General features: G+C 43.9%; 2 protein-coding genes across 8 annotated transcripts in view; both read left to right on the top strand.

Annotated features, from left to right (window-relative positions):
• The window catches only part of NPHP1 (nephrocystin 1), an 18,399-nt gene extending 6,002 nt beyond the window's left edge, over positions 1-12,397 (top strand). For 5 of the 7 annotated variants that reach the window (XM_080585335.1, XM_080585334.1, XM_080585331.1 and 2 more), the window contains 11 exons: positions 136-230; positions 1,014-1,142; positions 2,308-2,382; positions 2,903-3,013; positions 4,375-4,457; positions 5,305-5,381; positions 6,142-6,241; positions 6,649-6,761; positions 8,705-8,778; positions 9,552-9,596; positions 12,024-12,397. In XM_080585335.1, the coding sequence (XP_080441461.1) occupies positions 136-230; positions 1,014-1,142; positions 2,308-2,382; positions 2,903-3,013; positions 4,375-4,457; positions 5,305-5,381; positions 6,142-6,241; positions 6,649-6,761; positions 8,705-8,778; positions 9,552-9,596; positions 12,024-12,302 (1,181 nt within the window). In that variant the 3' untranslated portion in view covers positions 12,303-12,397. The remainder of the gene's footprint in view (positions 1-135; positions 231-1,013; positions 1,143-2,307; positions 2,383-2,902; positions 3,014-4,374; positions 4,458-5,304; positions 5,382-6,141; positions 6,242-6,648; positions 6,762-8,704; positions 8,779-9,551; positions 9,597-12,023) is intronic. The other 2 variants (XM_080585330.1, XM_080585333.1) reach the window with 2 other exon arrangements.
• LOC308192117 (MAL-like protein) lies at positions 12,335-16,833 on the top strand. Its single transcript, XM_080585336.1, has 4 exons — positions 12,335-14,319; positions 15,422-15,589; positions 16,104-16,235; positions 16,616-16,833. Exons 1-4 carry the CDS (start codon positions 14,218-14,220, stop codon positions 16,676-16,678), a joined length of 465 nt encoding a protein of 154 aa, XP_080441462.1. The 5' UTR covers positions 12,335-14,217; the 3' UTR covers positions 16,679-16,833.

Below are 16,833 nucleotides of genomic sequence, written 5' to 3'. Positions count from 1 at the left end.
GTTAGGACCAGTCAAATATTCCAGTGAACCTTAGACACCTCTGATTTTTGTGTATCTTTCATTTTGTGGCAATAAAGATCATAAAAAAAAAACTTATTAAGATTTTTCTTTGTTTTTAAATTTCATTTATTGTAGGTAATCACTTTAGAGCAAGTTACTTCTTACAGCCTGAACTTACTCCATCCCAGCTGGCTTTCAAAGACTTGGTGTGGGACTCCGAAAAAAATACTGTAGGTATTACTGGGGAGAAAGCTATGAAGCTTTTGGTTCAAGAGAAATGACAGCATCTGTAGATATGAATCACTAGCAACCTTTAAAAAATGCTTCATATTGGTGGGTAAATATTGCTGTGAAATAGATGATAGATTTCTTCAGTGTCAATCTAGACTCCTTAGGAAGTTAGATGTTACTACAACCTGCTCTCTGATAAGCAAAAAAAAAGCAAACAAAAACAAATAATAAAAAAACAATCAATACAAGGTGCTATGTTGGGTATTTCTTGAGTCATGTTTCATCTTAAGCTTGTGGTTCCTTCCTTGTTTGGGGTAAAACAAATCTGCATGAGTGATTAGTCTGAATTCTTAAACCATGAACTTCTACTAGTCACAGTGAAACCTCCAGTTTCATTTTTCTTCTTTCATTTTGGCTAATGATTATGCCTTGATTTACACCATTTTTAGAACACCTATTTATAAATTATTGTCGGAAAAGCAGCTCAAAAATGTAATTGCCACCAAGACTTGAAATACTCGGGGAAGAACTCCATGACAGCATTCCTTTCTGATAGGACCTTCCACCTGTCACTGAGTTATTTGTAGCACTCTCCTTAGGAGAGGTGTAAAGGCTTATGAAGGAATGTTCCTGCTGCTGCTAATACTGCATGAGCTTTGTGGGTCAAAGAATCCAGTCCAGCGAGTACTACAGTCAATCTTCTCAGTAAATAAACGCAAAATGATAACCACATGCAGGAGGAACCTCTAGATTTAATCCTTCTTCTGTTTTCTGTGTTTCAGATCCAGCCTAGACCAACTCGAGTATCCCTGGTTGTGACTTTATGTAGCTGCAAAATGATTCCTCTCCCAGCAGGCAGTATACAGGTTCTCAGTAGACATGTCCGACTCTGTCTATTTGATGGGAATCGGGTGAGTGGCTGTTTGATGACCAAAAAAGGTCTCGATAAGGTGTACATGATGCTCTAGTCCCTCCAGCAGCCAACTCCTCCAATTGTCTCGGAGACATACCAAGGTGCTTAACCGACTCGCCAGTTAGTCTGGCTTGATATGTGCAGTTGCACACTGAAGTACATACCGTCCCCCTCACCAGCAGCAGTCACCACAGACATAAGCTCCCTGCAGCACGTGGCCTGCCTCTGTTTGCTGGCACTTAGACCTCCATACACATGCATGCAGAATAGAAAGCCCATTCACAAAGAAAATAAAGAGTTAGAAATAGAGTTTGATGAGAAGACAGGACAAACTGCACCGATCAGGTGCAGGGCATGGCCAGACATGCATACCAGCTAGCTCACAAACACACCCTTTTATCCCCTTATCCCTCTATTTTCCCACCCTTCTTGCTCCACAAACCACCCTGGTCCCCCCCTCTTTCTGCCTTTGGTTCCTCCCCTGAACATCCCCTAGTAAGTCATGTGCAGTCCCCAAACGTTCTTGCCTGTGTGCTGCAGTCTCATAGCCTTAAGCAGCAACCCTTCTCAGTCTGTCAGGCGATCCAGCACCGCTCCTGGTGACTCATCTTCAGGAGCATCACACCCAGCTCCCCGCCCCAGCCCCTCCCAGGGCTGTCTGGGGCTCCATTTCTCTGCATCCATAATTTCGGTTCCCCCACCTGCCATTGTGTCTCTTTGCCCTTCACGTTTGTGGAGGTGAGCCTTGTCTGGGCTCATTTCTCCCCTGTGATGGGCCTGGGAGTAGCTGGGTCAGGGTCACACGCGGATTTTCCCACCTGCCATTGTTCCTCTGTGCCTTTGTGTGAGTGTAGAGCAGTTTTTTATAAATAATCTGGTGCCGACCGTCTGGTAGTTTTCCTTCTGCCGAATGCTCTTGGAGGCAAAGGGACTGATACTGGTACATAGGAAGCAGGAATGGTTGGAAAGTGCTGCTGATGATTCTGCCTTCCGCTGTAGCCTTTTAAACTGAAACTGTCTGATAAATTTGAAAAGCAAGTGTGCTTTTACCTGTGCTGCGTGTGGAGTGTTGGATTAATCTTAGATAATACTGCAGTTTCTTAAAGCTGTGTAGATATGCAGAAAAACTTGTCTTAGCATTTTTCCCCACTGTCATGTTTTAGGTACTGAGTAACATTCATACAGTGAGAGCCACATGGCAACCTAAAAATCCCCAAATGTGGACCTTTTCTCCAAGGGTAGGTATCTCACTCAGGAAGTCATATAGCCACTAACTATTTACGGTGTCTATTTACAGCTTCTTATTTAACTGTCTGTTACTTCTGATATTCTTGTTGAAATAATATATATTGCAACCAAAATAAACGGGCAGAAAATAAAAAAGAGCACATGCCTTGTCCCATGTTTCAGGTGTTGTGCAGAACCACGTTCACAGCAGTACTGTTACCATGTTTTACCCCAGTTGTTGCTGTGTTTTCACAGAGAATTAATTCCTTTTTGACTTCTAAGGTTCTCTAATATCTTGTCATCACAGAAAATGTACCTTGGCAACATAGCTGTGGTTTGTGACAAGATAAAGAATAAACAGAACAATGGTTTCAAATGGAACTGGTTCTCTACTTCTCATTTTCTCTTATATGCAGTGGGATCGTGTCTGAGTTCTTACGTAAATGAGTGATGTGTTCAATTGCCTTTAGAAATCAGAGGGTTTTTGTTTTAATATGTACATTCACTGTTTTTTCCCCCCCTCTGTATTAGGTAACAGGCATTTTACCTAGCTTGCTGGATGGTGACTGTTTTGTCAGGTCTAATTCTCCGTCTTCAGACACTGGTTTCTTATTTGAACTTGGCATCACTTATATTCGCAATGTAAGTGTATACAGTTACAGAATAAATCATTCCCAGCACATTTCTAAAGTGAATCAGCTGTCCGGTGTTCAGTTGTAAGCTGTAGTATCTCAGCTGTGAATTTTGAGATCCAAGTGGAAATTTAGGTGAATTTTTTTCTAGCTTATTCCATGATTGTCTTCATTTTGGCATCTGGGAGTGAAGTTTGTGCTATGTAGTTTGGAAATGAAAAAGTTAACTGTTTAAATATTTTGAACACTGTTGATAGAGATGCATCCTTCCATCCAACCAGGATATGCTTCTTAAAGTACAATGGTTGGTGATACAATAGATGGTAAAGCACTTTTCCCTGTAAGAACTATGGTAATAAAAAGAGGGATAAGAAACACTAGTATTTGGAGGAAACGGTGGCTTTTTGGAAGAGCTCCTGTTCTGAAAGATTTTAGCTGCTTTGTCTACAGGATTGACTCAAGTCTTGCTGCCTTTTTCATTACTGTCACCGTCTTGCTCAGATAAGCTTTGGCAGTCAAGTAAATCAAGGGAAAGATGGAAAATGTGGTAATGACAATTGTTAGCAAGCAGGGTATTAAATGGTGGGCAGAACTTGGGAAAATTCTGAAAAACAGAAATCTGAAAACTTAGAGAACTTACCATAGGGGTCTTGCTGTATTTTCTCTTTCATTAACACCTGTAGGAACCTGGGGTAGAAGTGTCCCTGTGGCAATGTGGAGGGGAGAAAGACGTGCTGATAGCATAGTAGGAATGCAGAATTGTTGCAAAAGGGGATAAGTAGATTTTGAATCTGTAGGAAACTGGACCATGCAAGTCCTGGCAATGAACTACATGCTGGTGAGTGACGGTTCACAGAGACCTAATCAGACGTAATGGCCCTCCGCATGCTAATTCGAGTAGTCAGGACGTCAGGTTGTCAGCTTCTGTTTAGAGATTAAGGTTGCATGAAGGCTGGAGTACGTGCAAGTTCCTACCTGTTATTTGTGGGTTTGGGTTTTATTTCTGCTTCATCCATCAGACCACTTAAAAAGAAAGTAACTGTCTCTGCCCTCACTTTGTATTTGTTCAAGCTGAGATCCTGGAAGGTGCAGTGGTACCCTCAGGATCATGCAGCAGACCTGGGACATACCTGGAAATGGATGGGTTGGCACACAGGGTCAGCTCCATTTCCCAGTGCCTGGGAATAAAGCTTTCTAATGTTTGATATACATATGTTTATCTTAAATGTAGTATAGTCAGTGTTTGCTTACCATGAATTTGGGGCTTTTACCATTTTATAATTTTTATGGGATTATTCTAAATATTTGTTTGTGATCGGTTACTCATCCTGGTTTAGCTGCTCAAGTTTACCTTCCTCTTTTATTTTCTAGTCAACAGGTGAACGAGGAGAGCTAAGCTGTGGCTGGGCATTTCAGAAGCTTTTTACTTCTGATGGAATGCCTGTTCCTTCCAAGTAAGTTTATTATGTGTTTGTTTTTTTTTTCTCTCTCTGTATTTATGTATGTATATAGATACATTTTAAGCTATGAGTAAAGTTTGCGTTTAGTATGGGCAGGTATTGATATGGACAGGTGTAATCCAGTCTAATATGCAGGTTGTACTGGGTCTTCCAGTGCGAATGTTGATCCCACTTCCACACCCAATGTGCATTCCTCTAAAGTGTGCTCCCTGGACTCAACATTTGAGTTTGAAATGTTGCAAGTTAGCCTGCGTTTAAAAATGTTCTTCAATGGACTCTAAAAACTATAGAAATGTCTGAATTAAATAAAAGTCTAAATAACTCCCCTTTTATATGAAAACACCCTTATTATATGAAATAAAAACATTTAAAAAGTTGAAGGTGATAACATCCTTTTTAATTCTACTCTAGAGAGTGAAACTGCATGCTTACTTCAACAGTGACTTAATTTTGACAGAACTGGGCTTACATTATTCTTCAGCATTGAAAATTTTCATGATACTTTAGCCATGGTTCCTCAAAAACATTTCAGTGAAGCAGCTGCTAAATTTCATACAAGAAAAATGTTGGAATCATGTGGAAAGGAATCGTTGTTGCTAATTTCTTTTCAAATAATTGGCTAGTTTCCCCAATGTAATACAAGCTTCCAATTTATCATTAGAGGTTTGGGTACTTAGTATTTAGGTGTACTCATTTCACATAAAGTACTAGCCAAAACCTCAAGCATTGTGTCAGGTTTTTCTTTGAGATAGCAGGTTTCTCGCTTTCTCAGAGAGCAGTCGTGTTGGTCTCATGTATCCATGTGTTGTTTTATTCTAACCACGCTGCTCTTCCCTCACAGGATGTATGAGCTGCCATTAAATGGTGGTACTCCCTATGAAAGAGGCGTTGAGGTAGACCCATCAATATCAAGAAGAGGTTTGGTTTCTCCTAAACATTTCATAAATAAAATGATGCGTATTATACCTAATTCACAAAATGCAGAGCTCAGACAGGGCTCTTATTAGCATGCAGTCAACACAGCCTGGTGTTGTTTGGTGTTCTTGATTTGCATGAGAGAGAGTTGATTGTTAGGGCTGCTCAGATTTAGAACTGTCTGTTGGTGCTAATGTTTCTGTAATTTACGGTGTTTGCAAGTTGAGGATTATTTCTGATAAATGTATTTGGGTATTTCTTTAATTGCACTGAACACTTCTTGGCTGTGGAGTGATGCTACAAGATTCAGCAGTAATATTGGTCTAAAGAGTTCCGTAGCAAGGGCAAGGTGTGTCTGTCACTGTCCCACAGCACCTGGCACAGCAGGGGGGCAGGGATTACAGGTGATGCTGTGAACTACAGCAGGGAATTGAGCCAGGTGGAAAGAGCTCAGCAAAAACAGATAAACAGCTTGCCTGAAGAGGTGACAGTTGCAGAGAGGAGTTTGAGCAAGCAAGTGGAGAGCAAGTGGGACTCCTTAGTCCCAGGTAGTTTTAGTTAGACCAAATGTTGATACAGGTGGAAAATAAAGAAAAAAAATCAGGCATTCAATTCCTCCTGAGTTTTAGACAATCCTTAAACCATTACAGTTTCAGAAAAAAAAAAAAACATCTTTTACCATATTTAAATGTTCATTCTTGTAATACAGTTATTAATGTTCTTTCAAAATGACTAATTTCATCCTGGGTGTTTGTTTCTTAAGCAGGCAGTAGTGTTCTTCAACAGCTTATAACACTCAAGAAGCAGCCTGTGCTTCTAGTAAAACTGAGGTCATTAAGCACGCAGTCAAAAGACATCCTGAAGTAAGTATATTTATGTGCTGCTGTAAAATCAAAACACAGTTCAGCCTAGAATGATCTCAGAGGTCTGAAGTGTTCCCCTTCCCTGGAATACTGGCTATAGAAAATATGAGGGTTGTGTCAGCTGCATATTACATTTGATCTCTGTTTGAGGCTTAGAATATTCTGTTGAAAACAAGCAAAAAGCTTTAAACTAGATAAAATTAAAAATAGCAACAGCAGGAGTCTGGCTGTTACAGCTGCATCAATGTATGCCCTCAGAAGTTAATAGATTTGTGGAGACACCAATATGAGCTAATACAGGTGTCCCCACAAACCTGTCATCATTCTCAAGTTTTGGAGAACAGTGCTTTGCTGGAGCAGTTTTGAATAAAAATCTCAACTGTGTGTTTTTTTATTTTTCCCAATAGTTTGCTACCAGAAACATTAATTGGCAGTATGTGCTACATCCATCTCTTGATATTTTATCGACAAATACTTAGTGATGCACTCCTGAAAGACAGAATAAACATGCAAAGTGCAGGTAAGAATTGCACTGGTGTTGTAGGGATGAGCTCAGTAGTAAGATCGGTCTCTCAAAGAGAATTGCTCTATCCAGAATCTTCCTTTTGTAGGATTAAGCAGGGGTCTGCAGGAGCAACTCTCGTTGATATGGGGTACTCTTCAGATGTTGTTACCTGCTAGTGCTGGGGTTGACCACCTGTCCTGCATGGTTGGGAAGTCACGCTTCCTCCGTAGAGGATTTCAGTGTTTTAAGCTTTCAGTCTGCAGGTGCTGTGGGAGCAAGTTGAAAGCTGTTGTCCCTGTTAGTAAAAGAAAATAGTTTCTTGCTGTTAATACCCCTCTCGGTATGTTTGCCTTTCAAACTAGTAATATTTCAACTCACACCTAATGCGTTGCCTTATTTGGCATCAGTTCACACAGCAGGCTGCAGAAACCACAAGAATATTTTTGTTTTCTGTCAAGTATGAATGAAGTGTCTTCAGCGAAACGCCCTTTCACCCCAAAAAGCCCAAGTGGACAGGCAAAGACATTTTATTTTTGTCTTAATAAATAAAGAAAAGGTAAAATTGTTTGGAAGAGAAATGTTTCCTTCTCATCACCTGTGCAATGAGAGATTAGACATGCTCACAGGTTTACTCACTCGTTTCTAGTGGATGTTTGTTCTTGTGTGTTATAGGAAGGATTAGGCAGATGTTTCTGTCACTGAGGTGAAGTCACTCTCTTTTATTCTTTTTATTTGTTAATTTACTTATTGGCTGATGCAGTGGGAAGAGAGAAGTGTAAGAGCTCTGCTTTTAGAACTCTGTCTTGCTCTTATTTTGGAAGTCTCATTCCTTCCATATTTTTCCTTCAGCAGAATTGTAATAGTTTGTAGTCTTTATTTTAAAATCACACTTGAAATACAGAAAAAAATATATATTTCTTAACTGTACTACAGATGAATTTATATTGATACTGCAAAATAATTTTCTTGTGCTTTCTCTGTCTCTTCTCCAGACTGAATTATGCATGTGTGCTTGCTAAGCTTTTTAACCTACAATCAATACAATACCATACTGAGGCATCGGAATTAAAGGTTCATCTTTCAAAGATGCTCAGAACTTAACTCTCTTCCTGATTTTCCTGAACTTTAATATACGCCCTGAATATTCGGTATCTGAAAGTCAGACCCTTTAATGAATTTATGCTGTATTTATTAAACTCATCACTGAGAAACAGAAAATGATGGTGTTTCAAGGCCAGTTGAGATCCTCTATAATTATTTGATCTTTATAACGTAGGACACTAAATCAGGCTGGTGACCTCCCTTGGAAGTAAATTGCTTCCGTTTGGGTTGTCTCGGTATGAAATGTTTTAAAGGCTTTACATTTCAAAGATTGTTCTGGTAGCAATTTTCTGTGATGTAACAAATGAAAATTGCTGCTCCTATTTAAAAACTTTTAAAACTCTTTAAAAATAGGCAAATTAAAATGCCTGCCCTGTTCTGAAAAAGCGATTGTTATCCAGTTATCTCAGGATCACACACAACACAAGCCAGATTAAGGTAGAATGAACATGTGTTTATTCATAACATCCAAACCAGGCATCACAATTTCAGATGTTTATAAAAAAGACAGGTGCAGCAATGAGGAAAGCACACCTTAATCTCTCCTTGGGTTAAATCAGTAAGGGCTCTTCCTTGCTGGCTTCTCCTAATAAACCAGCACTTGTTTTTTTGGTGCATCTCTTCTCTCTCTGGTTAACCGTGTCTCAGCTCTTCGGAGTTTGCTGTAGAAAGCTCTTGTTGGAGAATGAGGTTGCTAGAGAGCTCATCTACCTCCTCTGCTGCTCTAGGGCACTGTGACAGCTAATTTTCTCTTTGAAATATTCAGGGAGGGGATTGCTCCTAGGCAGAGATGGTCTTCTGTTTTGGAACCATCCTGTTTCTTCCTTAGCCTTAAATGTGTTTGTTTTCTGTTCCAGATTTAATCTGTAATCCTATTTTAGCAACGTTCCCTCAACTCATGGATCAGCCAGACCTGATGGACGCACTGCGGGTATGTTATCTACGTAGTGTTCAGTTACAGCCCATGTGTCTACATTTCCAGGTAGTTTGCAAAATTTGAGCTTTTTTATTTAGCCCGTGAAAAGATAAATGGAAAAGCCAAACAGCAGAAAAGCTGTACTAATTTCAAGTACATGAAGATCTCTTGTGCCTTAGCCCCTCCAAATTGCAAGAGACTGCTTGAGCACATTCAAAAGGGAGCCCATGGACTAGGTGCCTGAATGTTTGTCCGTTCCTATGGCAGTGCTGCTTTCCTGACAGGTAGGAGCTGACTTGGATCCGACCGGCAGCTGCAGAACAGTGCTCACTTACGTACAGGGCAGTCCCTTTCAGGCAGACAACAACAGCTGATTTATTTCTGCCCAAAGGATACTGCTGTTGAAACTTGTCAGTCTTTGGGGTTGTGCTGTGTTTTCCCATGCTTGTAGGGTGGAAGGAATCAACCTCAGCTGTGATTGATTTTTCTGTGAAGTGGATCTCTTGATTTTGTTTAAATGGCTCTGATAATTGAAAATCTCATATTTTCATTCAAAAAATAATTGAAAGTCCTTGCATTTGTAAAATTTAGTGGAATGGCTGTTTGCTTAAATTAACTAAACTAGCACCAGGGAGGAATGGGGAATATAAGGAAAGCAGGACTGCAAGAGGGGCTTAAACTCCTGTGGAGATGCAGTAAGAGATTTCTGCAGGTAACAATGGAACTTCTCTAGATCTCTGCAATCTCAGTCAGATTTTATATATTGTATATTTTTTATTTTGTTTCAGAGTGCTTGGGCAGATAGAGAAAGAAATCTGAAGAGATCAGAGAAGGTAACAAATTACTGCTTTTTCTTGGCATATATTAGATCTAATTCAAGCTAGTTTTATTTCAGTGTTATTGCTAGTTAACTGTTCCTCTCACCATAAATTTAGAAAATGTAGATATGCTAAATAAACATTTCTTACTATATTTGCAACAGCAAACTAGGAGGACTATGAAATTAACTTAAAACTTTTATTCTCAGTGTTTTTATACAGTTGTTAATGGGGATGATGTGGTAGGTTTGTACCCCAATGTGGCTCTCTCTCATGATGTGCTTGCAACACTGGGCTGGTGAAAACTTGCCACTGGTATAAAAGGGGCTGCGTTTGTCTGCAAAACAGTCTTTCCTCCTCCAACCTCTGAGCTCCATCCAGTCCTCTTCCAAATTCTGCAGTCTCCTGATGTCAGTAGTCTCCCATTTTGGCATGTAGACAGCTCTGCAGACAAACTGAACAGGCCATGTCACCAGGCTTAGCTGTGTCTTGTGCTGTCTCCTGTCCTCCCTACAGAGAGAAGCTATAGATAACTGAATGAGCAAGGTGCTGGGTGTCGATCCCAGGCACTTTGCTTCTTGGGAGCAACATAAGGTTATTTCATTCGTCGCGGGTGCTACTGAATAAATAGATACGCAAAGAGATCTCTCCATTTATGCAAACAAAACAAACCGCCATTGAATCAGAGCAGCTTTTTCAAGACCATTCATCCAAAATGTAAGCTGATCTGCTCAGAGAATTAATAACTCCTCAGTATCCCAGAACCATCCAGTTTTACCTGATTTGTCATGTGCCACTCCCATGGCAGGATTGCTGCCTGGCACGACAGCTAATTCTTACTTCTTCTTGTATGCTTTTATGACATTCAGCTGCTAAATCCTTTGCTGAGATGTGAATTGTTCATCTTCCCAGGGGTAGCAAAGAGGTGCCGATGCCAGTCATATTGCTGGCGTTCCTGGCAGAGCTTCAGTGGTCAGTGAGTTTTCCAGGAGGCTGTGCTCTGTGTTTGTCTTCCTTGCATGGAAGGGTGTCTTCTGGTGTGTTTGGAAAATGAGGCATACAAATCTTGCTTGTTTGAAGTGGTCAGGATCTTTCAGTACTTGCTAATTGACCAGGCTGATTCTTAGACCCTAGGTTTTGCAAACAGGCCTTTACATGTCAAAATATAATTCTCTCCACACAGAGAATGTCCTCTCAAAATGTGAAATAACAGCACCTGCAGAATGGCCCTGCCTCCTGCGTGCTGCGAGAAGCATGGGATTGTTGCAGCTCTCTGCCTAAGGCACTAGAGAAATGAGTGGGGCTTGGGCCTCCAAGGCGGGGAGAATGCGTTTGCTCCCCCAGGGGCCCTAGCAAACTGTCCCGTCGTGTACTCTAGGGGAAAGCCTTCATACACTGGTGTTTTGGGGAAGAAATATGAATACCCCCATAAGGTGACTGTTTTGTGGTAATATTGGCAGTACAAGCCACTTCATGCAAAGCAGTGAGAAAGTGCAAAGATATCTTCTAGTTTTGTGAAGACTTGAACCAAAATGATTTCAAAATCGGGGAGGTTTTGAGGTGTTTGGTGTATCAGAGGTCTAAGGGTTTCCACTGTCTCTAACAAAATGACTTTTATTTCAAACGGGTGTGACTACAAATGTAACCAGGGAGTATGAGGGAGCTGTCATTAGGACTAGTTGAATTAATATTAAAATATTAAATGCTTAGATATTAATAAAAGAGTGGCATTAGCTCTTTTTATTTAGACTTTCTGGTGTGCTGTTTCCTCTATTCACCCAACCTAAATTAACCATCTTTTACAAGATCACAGGTAGGGCCAAGAGCAAATCTGGTAGTTCAGGCTGCTTCAGCATAGGTCACCAGGGTGGAGGGGGAGAAGGGTTGTAGTAAGTTGAAAAGAAATTTATCTTCAAGATATGTTTTTTAATGTATCAGACTACAGAGTAATGCTGCCGCAGGCAGACTGCAGTGAGAGATTTTATCTGAAAATCAGGTAGGAGGATGGTGAGGGGAATCTTTGTGTCCTGTGAAGCTCATGATGCTTTTGGGTGACTTGTTCAGACTTTCTCTGCAGAAAAGCAGAGAAACCCCAGGGGGGTGTGTGAAAGCTGTTGTGACTGGCAAGATAAGCATCACAAGTGTCCTCTGCTCAGATGTGGCAGCATCTGCAGGTTTGGCTGCATATCACTGCTTTTTGTCGCTGGGAAGAGTAGGTGGGTAGGAGAGCAGATCTGCTGATCTATGGTTTATGCAGTGTAGTTCTGGTGCTGAGTTTGAGGTCCATGTTTAAGGTCAGGTCTCCTCCTGTTGTTAACCTGCGAACTGAGGGCTAGTTGAGTGGTTTGGGTTTGTTTTTCCTTTGTAGAATACTCCTTAAGAAGTGCTTGACAGTGCTGCACATTTTCATGGAAATGCTTTCAAATATTTTCTTCTTCACAGAGAGATCGAGAATTTCTGAAGTCTCTGTTTGTCCTGGTGTACCACGACTCTGTCTTCCCTCTCCTCCAGTCCACTTTCCTCCCCAGCTACAAGTGGGCTGAGGAGGAATCTGAAGCCTTTCGCTGGAGGGTGATCGCTGACTTCTTGAGAAAGAGCCGAGAGAATGATGGTGCACTCCAGTCCCTGCTGTCATCAGAAAATACCCACAAAGCCTTTGATATCTCAGAGCTGGCCTATGATTTCTTAGGAGAAACGAGGGAAAACAATCCTGTAGCATGAATGGATTATGGGGTAACAATATAGATGAATTCATACCAAAGGAAAATTGTGTACTATCTGGGTTTTACGAAATATTTTAGCACATTTAACAGTAACATTTTGAGACAGTCTAGTATAATTTTATTGTTTCAACTAATGAGAATTGTATTTTATATTTTCCCCTTTGCAATGTCAGACGAGGCTATGGTTGTCTGTTGGTACGTGTACCTGTGGTAGCCATGGTTGTTTTGTGCTGAAGCCTAGCAAATGCTGAGGCAGCATGTTACTCCTCTCCTGCAGCTGCCAATAATTTCCAATTTTGTTTTGATCAAGATGAGCAAAAGACCCTGTTAGAGCACCCAAGTGGACTGGCACAGGCAAGAAAAACAGCAATGATCTTTAAGAATGCTGCTGAACAAGGTCAGGAAAAAAGTCACCTCTTGTCCAATCAGCAGGCTGCAGGTTGCTCTTTATTTAGCACTTTTTACTGTTTTCCGTTCTCACTCAGGAAAAGGTTGGGTTATTCACAGGAATGTGCTTGACCCCACCTAGTACAAATAAAAGGTGGTGAGAATTCAGGGAATGCTGCGTTTCCCATATGCATGACTATAGCATAGGTTAGCTCACTGTGTGCAGGCTGGTGAGCTGCAGGGTATGTCTCACACCCATCAGGATGTTCAAGTTTCTTTTTCCTGAGCGGTTTGTAACCACGGTCCTTACTGAGTGCTGCTCACTCCTGGCACAGAGTCATTAATCTGATTTCTCTTTGTGCTGCAGTGCCTCAATGTCTGGATGCTTTGTTTGTGGTGATGGGTACATTGCCACGGTGCCTGAGTGAGGTGGGCAGCACCAAGTACACTTGGATTTAAATCCAAAGCAGTCGCTAGTTTTGTGTGGTGTGAAATGCTTTAAAACAAGGCCTTTCAAAGTTTGAAGCATGCTGTGTGGAACATGAGGCCAGCCGTCGTCGCTGGCAGCTTTTGTAAACTGGAGCCTTCAGAAATCCTGCAAAGTGCAACCCCCTGGCCTACGATGGGCTCAGATGATCAGAAACATCATGGATTTGGTTTTCTTCTGCCTTGTTCAGGAGCCTAGCAGAGAGGCCAAATTCCTAGGGCATAACTTGGCTCTTCTAACAGACATGTGGTATCTTACTAGGATCTCCCTCCTCTTGCTGCAGAGTTGCCTGAGTTAGCGGGGTCTTTCTGTCCACTCTAGCACAGGAGGCAGAGAGACCACTTTCGGCTTTTTATTCCTCCAGTTATTTCCTAGACTTCTTGAGTGGGTGAGGCAGAAAGAATAGTGCATTCATTGAATCCAAAGCGCATCTGCCAGGAGGTGGAAATTAAAGCTGGCCTGGTTGCTGTCCTTCTGACCTTTCTGGACACTTAAGAGCAGATGGACAAACTCTTCCGTCTTTTACTGGTGCATTGAGCTGTCTGTAAGAAATGTTTGCCAAGGCTGTGGCGGGCTGTAAGTGTTCGAGGGCTGGACGCATCCCATGGGTGTGGGGGATTCTTACGTGAACAAGTAGCAGAAACCTGAGCAAAAAGGGGAGGAGGCAAGAGCGGAAACAAAAATATTTCACACTTGAACAAGTGCCAAGGACAAAATCGGATTGCAGGAAACTTCTGCGCTGGTGTGGTGTGGGATTTTTTTCTTCTCCCATTAAAGACGCTGAACTAACTGTATGCTACTGCCAGTGGCAGTGCTAGCCAGGCTGTGAGCCCATCCCGTCACTTTGCTGGCAGCAGAGTGTGTTATGAGAGAACCAGGGGGTTGCTGAGGACTCCTTCAGCTGGAGGAAGCAGCGTGGTGCCAGCCTGGGCTGGTCTCTGCGATTACGTCCCTGCGGGTGTGCCGGTTAAAACCCCGCTGGGGAGCGGCGCGGAGCAGACACATGCGAGCCGAGCGGAGTGGCCTCAGCTAAGGAGCGATGGCATCGGCGTGTCCCCCTGCAGCCACCACGCAGCCCACCGTGCCCTCCGGACCAGCCATCTTCAAAACCGTTCCCTATGCCTTCATCCTACCGGAGATAGTGAGTATGCCGAGCCTTGCCGCGCTGTAATGCCCGGCTCTGGGGAGTCCTGGGCTTAGAAATCTGGGGGTAGCCCTCAGGAGGATCGTGAAAAGAGCCTTCATGAGAAATAATTTCATTTCCGTTAGCTTATACTGGCCACGCAGAGCTGGTCTTTGTGGTTAAATTGTTCTTGGGACAGCTTGAGGACCAGATAAGCTCCAGCACCACATGGAGCCTGTGCAGGGGGCTGCCAGCTGCCGTAGGGCTAGGAAGGGCTGAAGAGCGCTGCCTGCCTTGGGAACGGAAGCAGCTCTACTTAGCAAAGAGAAATTGGAAATTGCTTAAAATGAAGGGAGTTTTGCTTTTCATATTTAGACTTTACAAGAAGCCGACCTGCCTGGAAACTGTAAAATTCCATACATTTTTGCACTGCGTCTGAGTCCAGAGGGCAGGCGGTGCGAGTGGCTGCAATAGCTGCTCCTGTACTTTGACATACGGCACAGTAGCTGGTAGCCGCAGCCCCGGTGCTGGCAGCACACACCACTCACACCTCGTGGGCGCAGTCAGTGCAAAGCAGGAGTTTTATCCACCAGAGCTGGTGTGGCATAGGGCAGGGGGAGCAGAGCCAGATAGCCCTGTGAGCTGTTTCTGCATAGTAAATACTTGAGGTGGATCCAGAGCAAGCGACTCAGTCTGGGCTGGTACGTGAAGCTCGGAGATGACTTCCTCGTGCTGTGATTTCAGGCAGGTTATTAATGTGCGGGTGGGGCTGGGCTGACATTGGTGGTTCACGTTTCCGAGATAAACGCATGCTTTCTGGCTTCTTTGCCAAAGCCCTCAGGGTGCGGTTTTTCCTCGTGTCGAACACAGCAGCAGTTCTTTCCGTTTTACAAGAAAAGTTTTGAGGCATTTCCCAAGAGCATTCAGGGAAAACTTGTGCCAGCTGGCGGTGCTGCTGCCAGCCCAAGGATGCCCTGCATAGCAGCTGCACCGCCCAAAGATGAAGGGCTTCCTGGGGCCAGCCTGGGAGGGAAGGAGGGAGACGAGGCGGGATCCAGGGAGGAGAAGGGACTTTCCCCATCGCGTGCTCATGGAAGGTGCCTTTGCTTCTCCCTGGCAGCTCTGCGGGACCTGGGTCTGGATCCTTGTTGCTGCTACCTCCGTCTCTCTCCCGCTGCAGCAGGGATGGGTGATGTATGTATCCCTCACCTCCTGCCTCATCTCCCTGCTGCTCCTCCTAAGTTACATCTTTGGCTTTCACAGAAACAGCAACAACTGGAAAGTGCTGGTAAGGATGGGCTCAGAAAGGGGCCGATGGTGTGGGCAGCAGCAGCTGGTAACAGCAGCTGGCAATGAGTTGGCCAGCCCATTGCAAACAAACATCCCTTTCCTCCTTTCCTCCCTGGGGACATGGCCAGGCCTTTACTGGAAACGCCTGGAGGAGGTTTTGCTGTGCCACTGCTACGTGTGGCTTGTGGTTGAACACAACCCCTTTTCAATGGCAGGGTGAAAGGGAAGAGATCGGGATGTGATAGTCCCACCTTCGTCCCCGTGAACACGGGCCTGGGGTTGGGCCCTGTGCTTCCCACTGGGAAATGGGGTCCCTTAGTTGCCATCAGGAGGTTCGGTGTGCTGCAGAGTGCCCAGGCAATGCCTGGTTCCAGTCTCTGCCCAGGTGTGCCTGTCCCCTTTGTGCACTCCTGTGTGCAGAGGATGGATGGTGGCATCTCCTATCCTCAGGGCAGGAGAGAGACAGACAAGGCCGAGCAGTTTTTGATCCCCATCACTCCCTTGTTTTGCAGGATAGTTTGTACCACGGTGCCACAGCCATTCTATACATGAGTGCTGCTGTCTTGCAAGCCAATGCAACAATCGAGTCTGAGTTCGACAATAAATCACCGCTCTACTACTACCAGCTCAACTGCGCGGCATCGGTGAGTCAGTCGAGAACAACCCGGGCGGGCCTTAGCACCTGCAGCTCCCACAGGGAGAAGCAGGAGCAAACACTACAGCTGTGGCAGAGGTGCTCCAACCCACACCCATCCAGCCCAGCAGTGTCAGACGGTGGTTAGAGCTTCGGCTTCTTTTCTCCATCACGTTGTGCAGCTGGCACAGGCTTCTTGGGGGTTCAGCAGCTCAGGACAGCTTTGCACAGCTGCCTCCTCCGGGAAAGTTGGGGGCTTTGCCTCTTTTTTGAGTTTGGAAAGAGCTCTAGGCTTGGAGGTTTCCCAAGGTCGAGAGCACTGTGAGATGATGGAGTTACACCCTGCAGGGAGCCCTGCTGACCCCAGCTTTTGCCCTTTCTGTCCTGCAGTTCTTTGCCTTCATCACGACCTTCCTGTACATCCTCCACGCTTTCAGCATCTACTACCAGTGAGCACGGCGGAGGCGGTGTCAGCTTCCCTGCTGCAGGATGAGGCTTTCCCAGAGCATGTGTGCAGCAGCTGGCTTCCGCGCAGGCATGCCAGCACCTCTACCAACCCCAGCGAGATGTGGTTGCTTTTCCACTTTATTGAAGGCAGGATTTTTGTA

Source organism: Anser brachyrhynchus (assembly GCF_964034855.1).
Source record: "Anser brachyrhynchus genome assembly, chromosome: 3".
NCBI lineage: Eukaryota > Metazoa > Chordata > Aves > Anseriformes > Anatidae > Anser > Anser brachyrhynchus.
The sequence above is the reverse complement of the archived record's forward strand: the minus strand, read 5'-3'. Positions and strand labels throughout refer to the sequence as shown.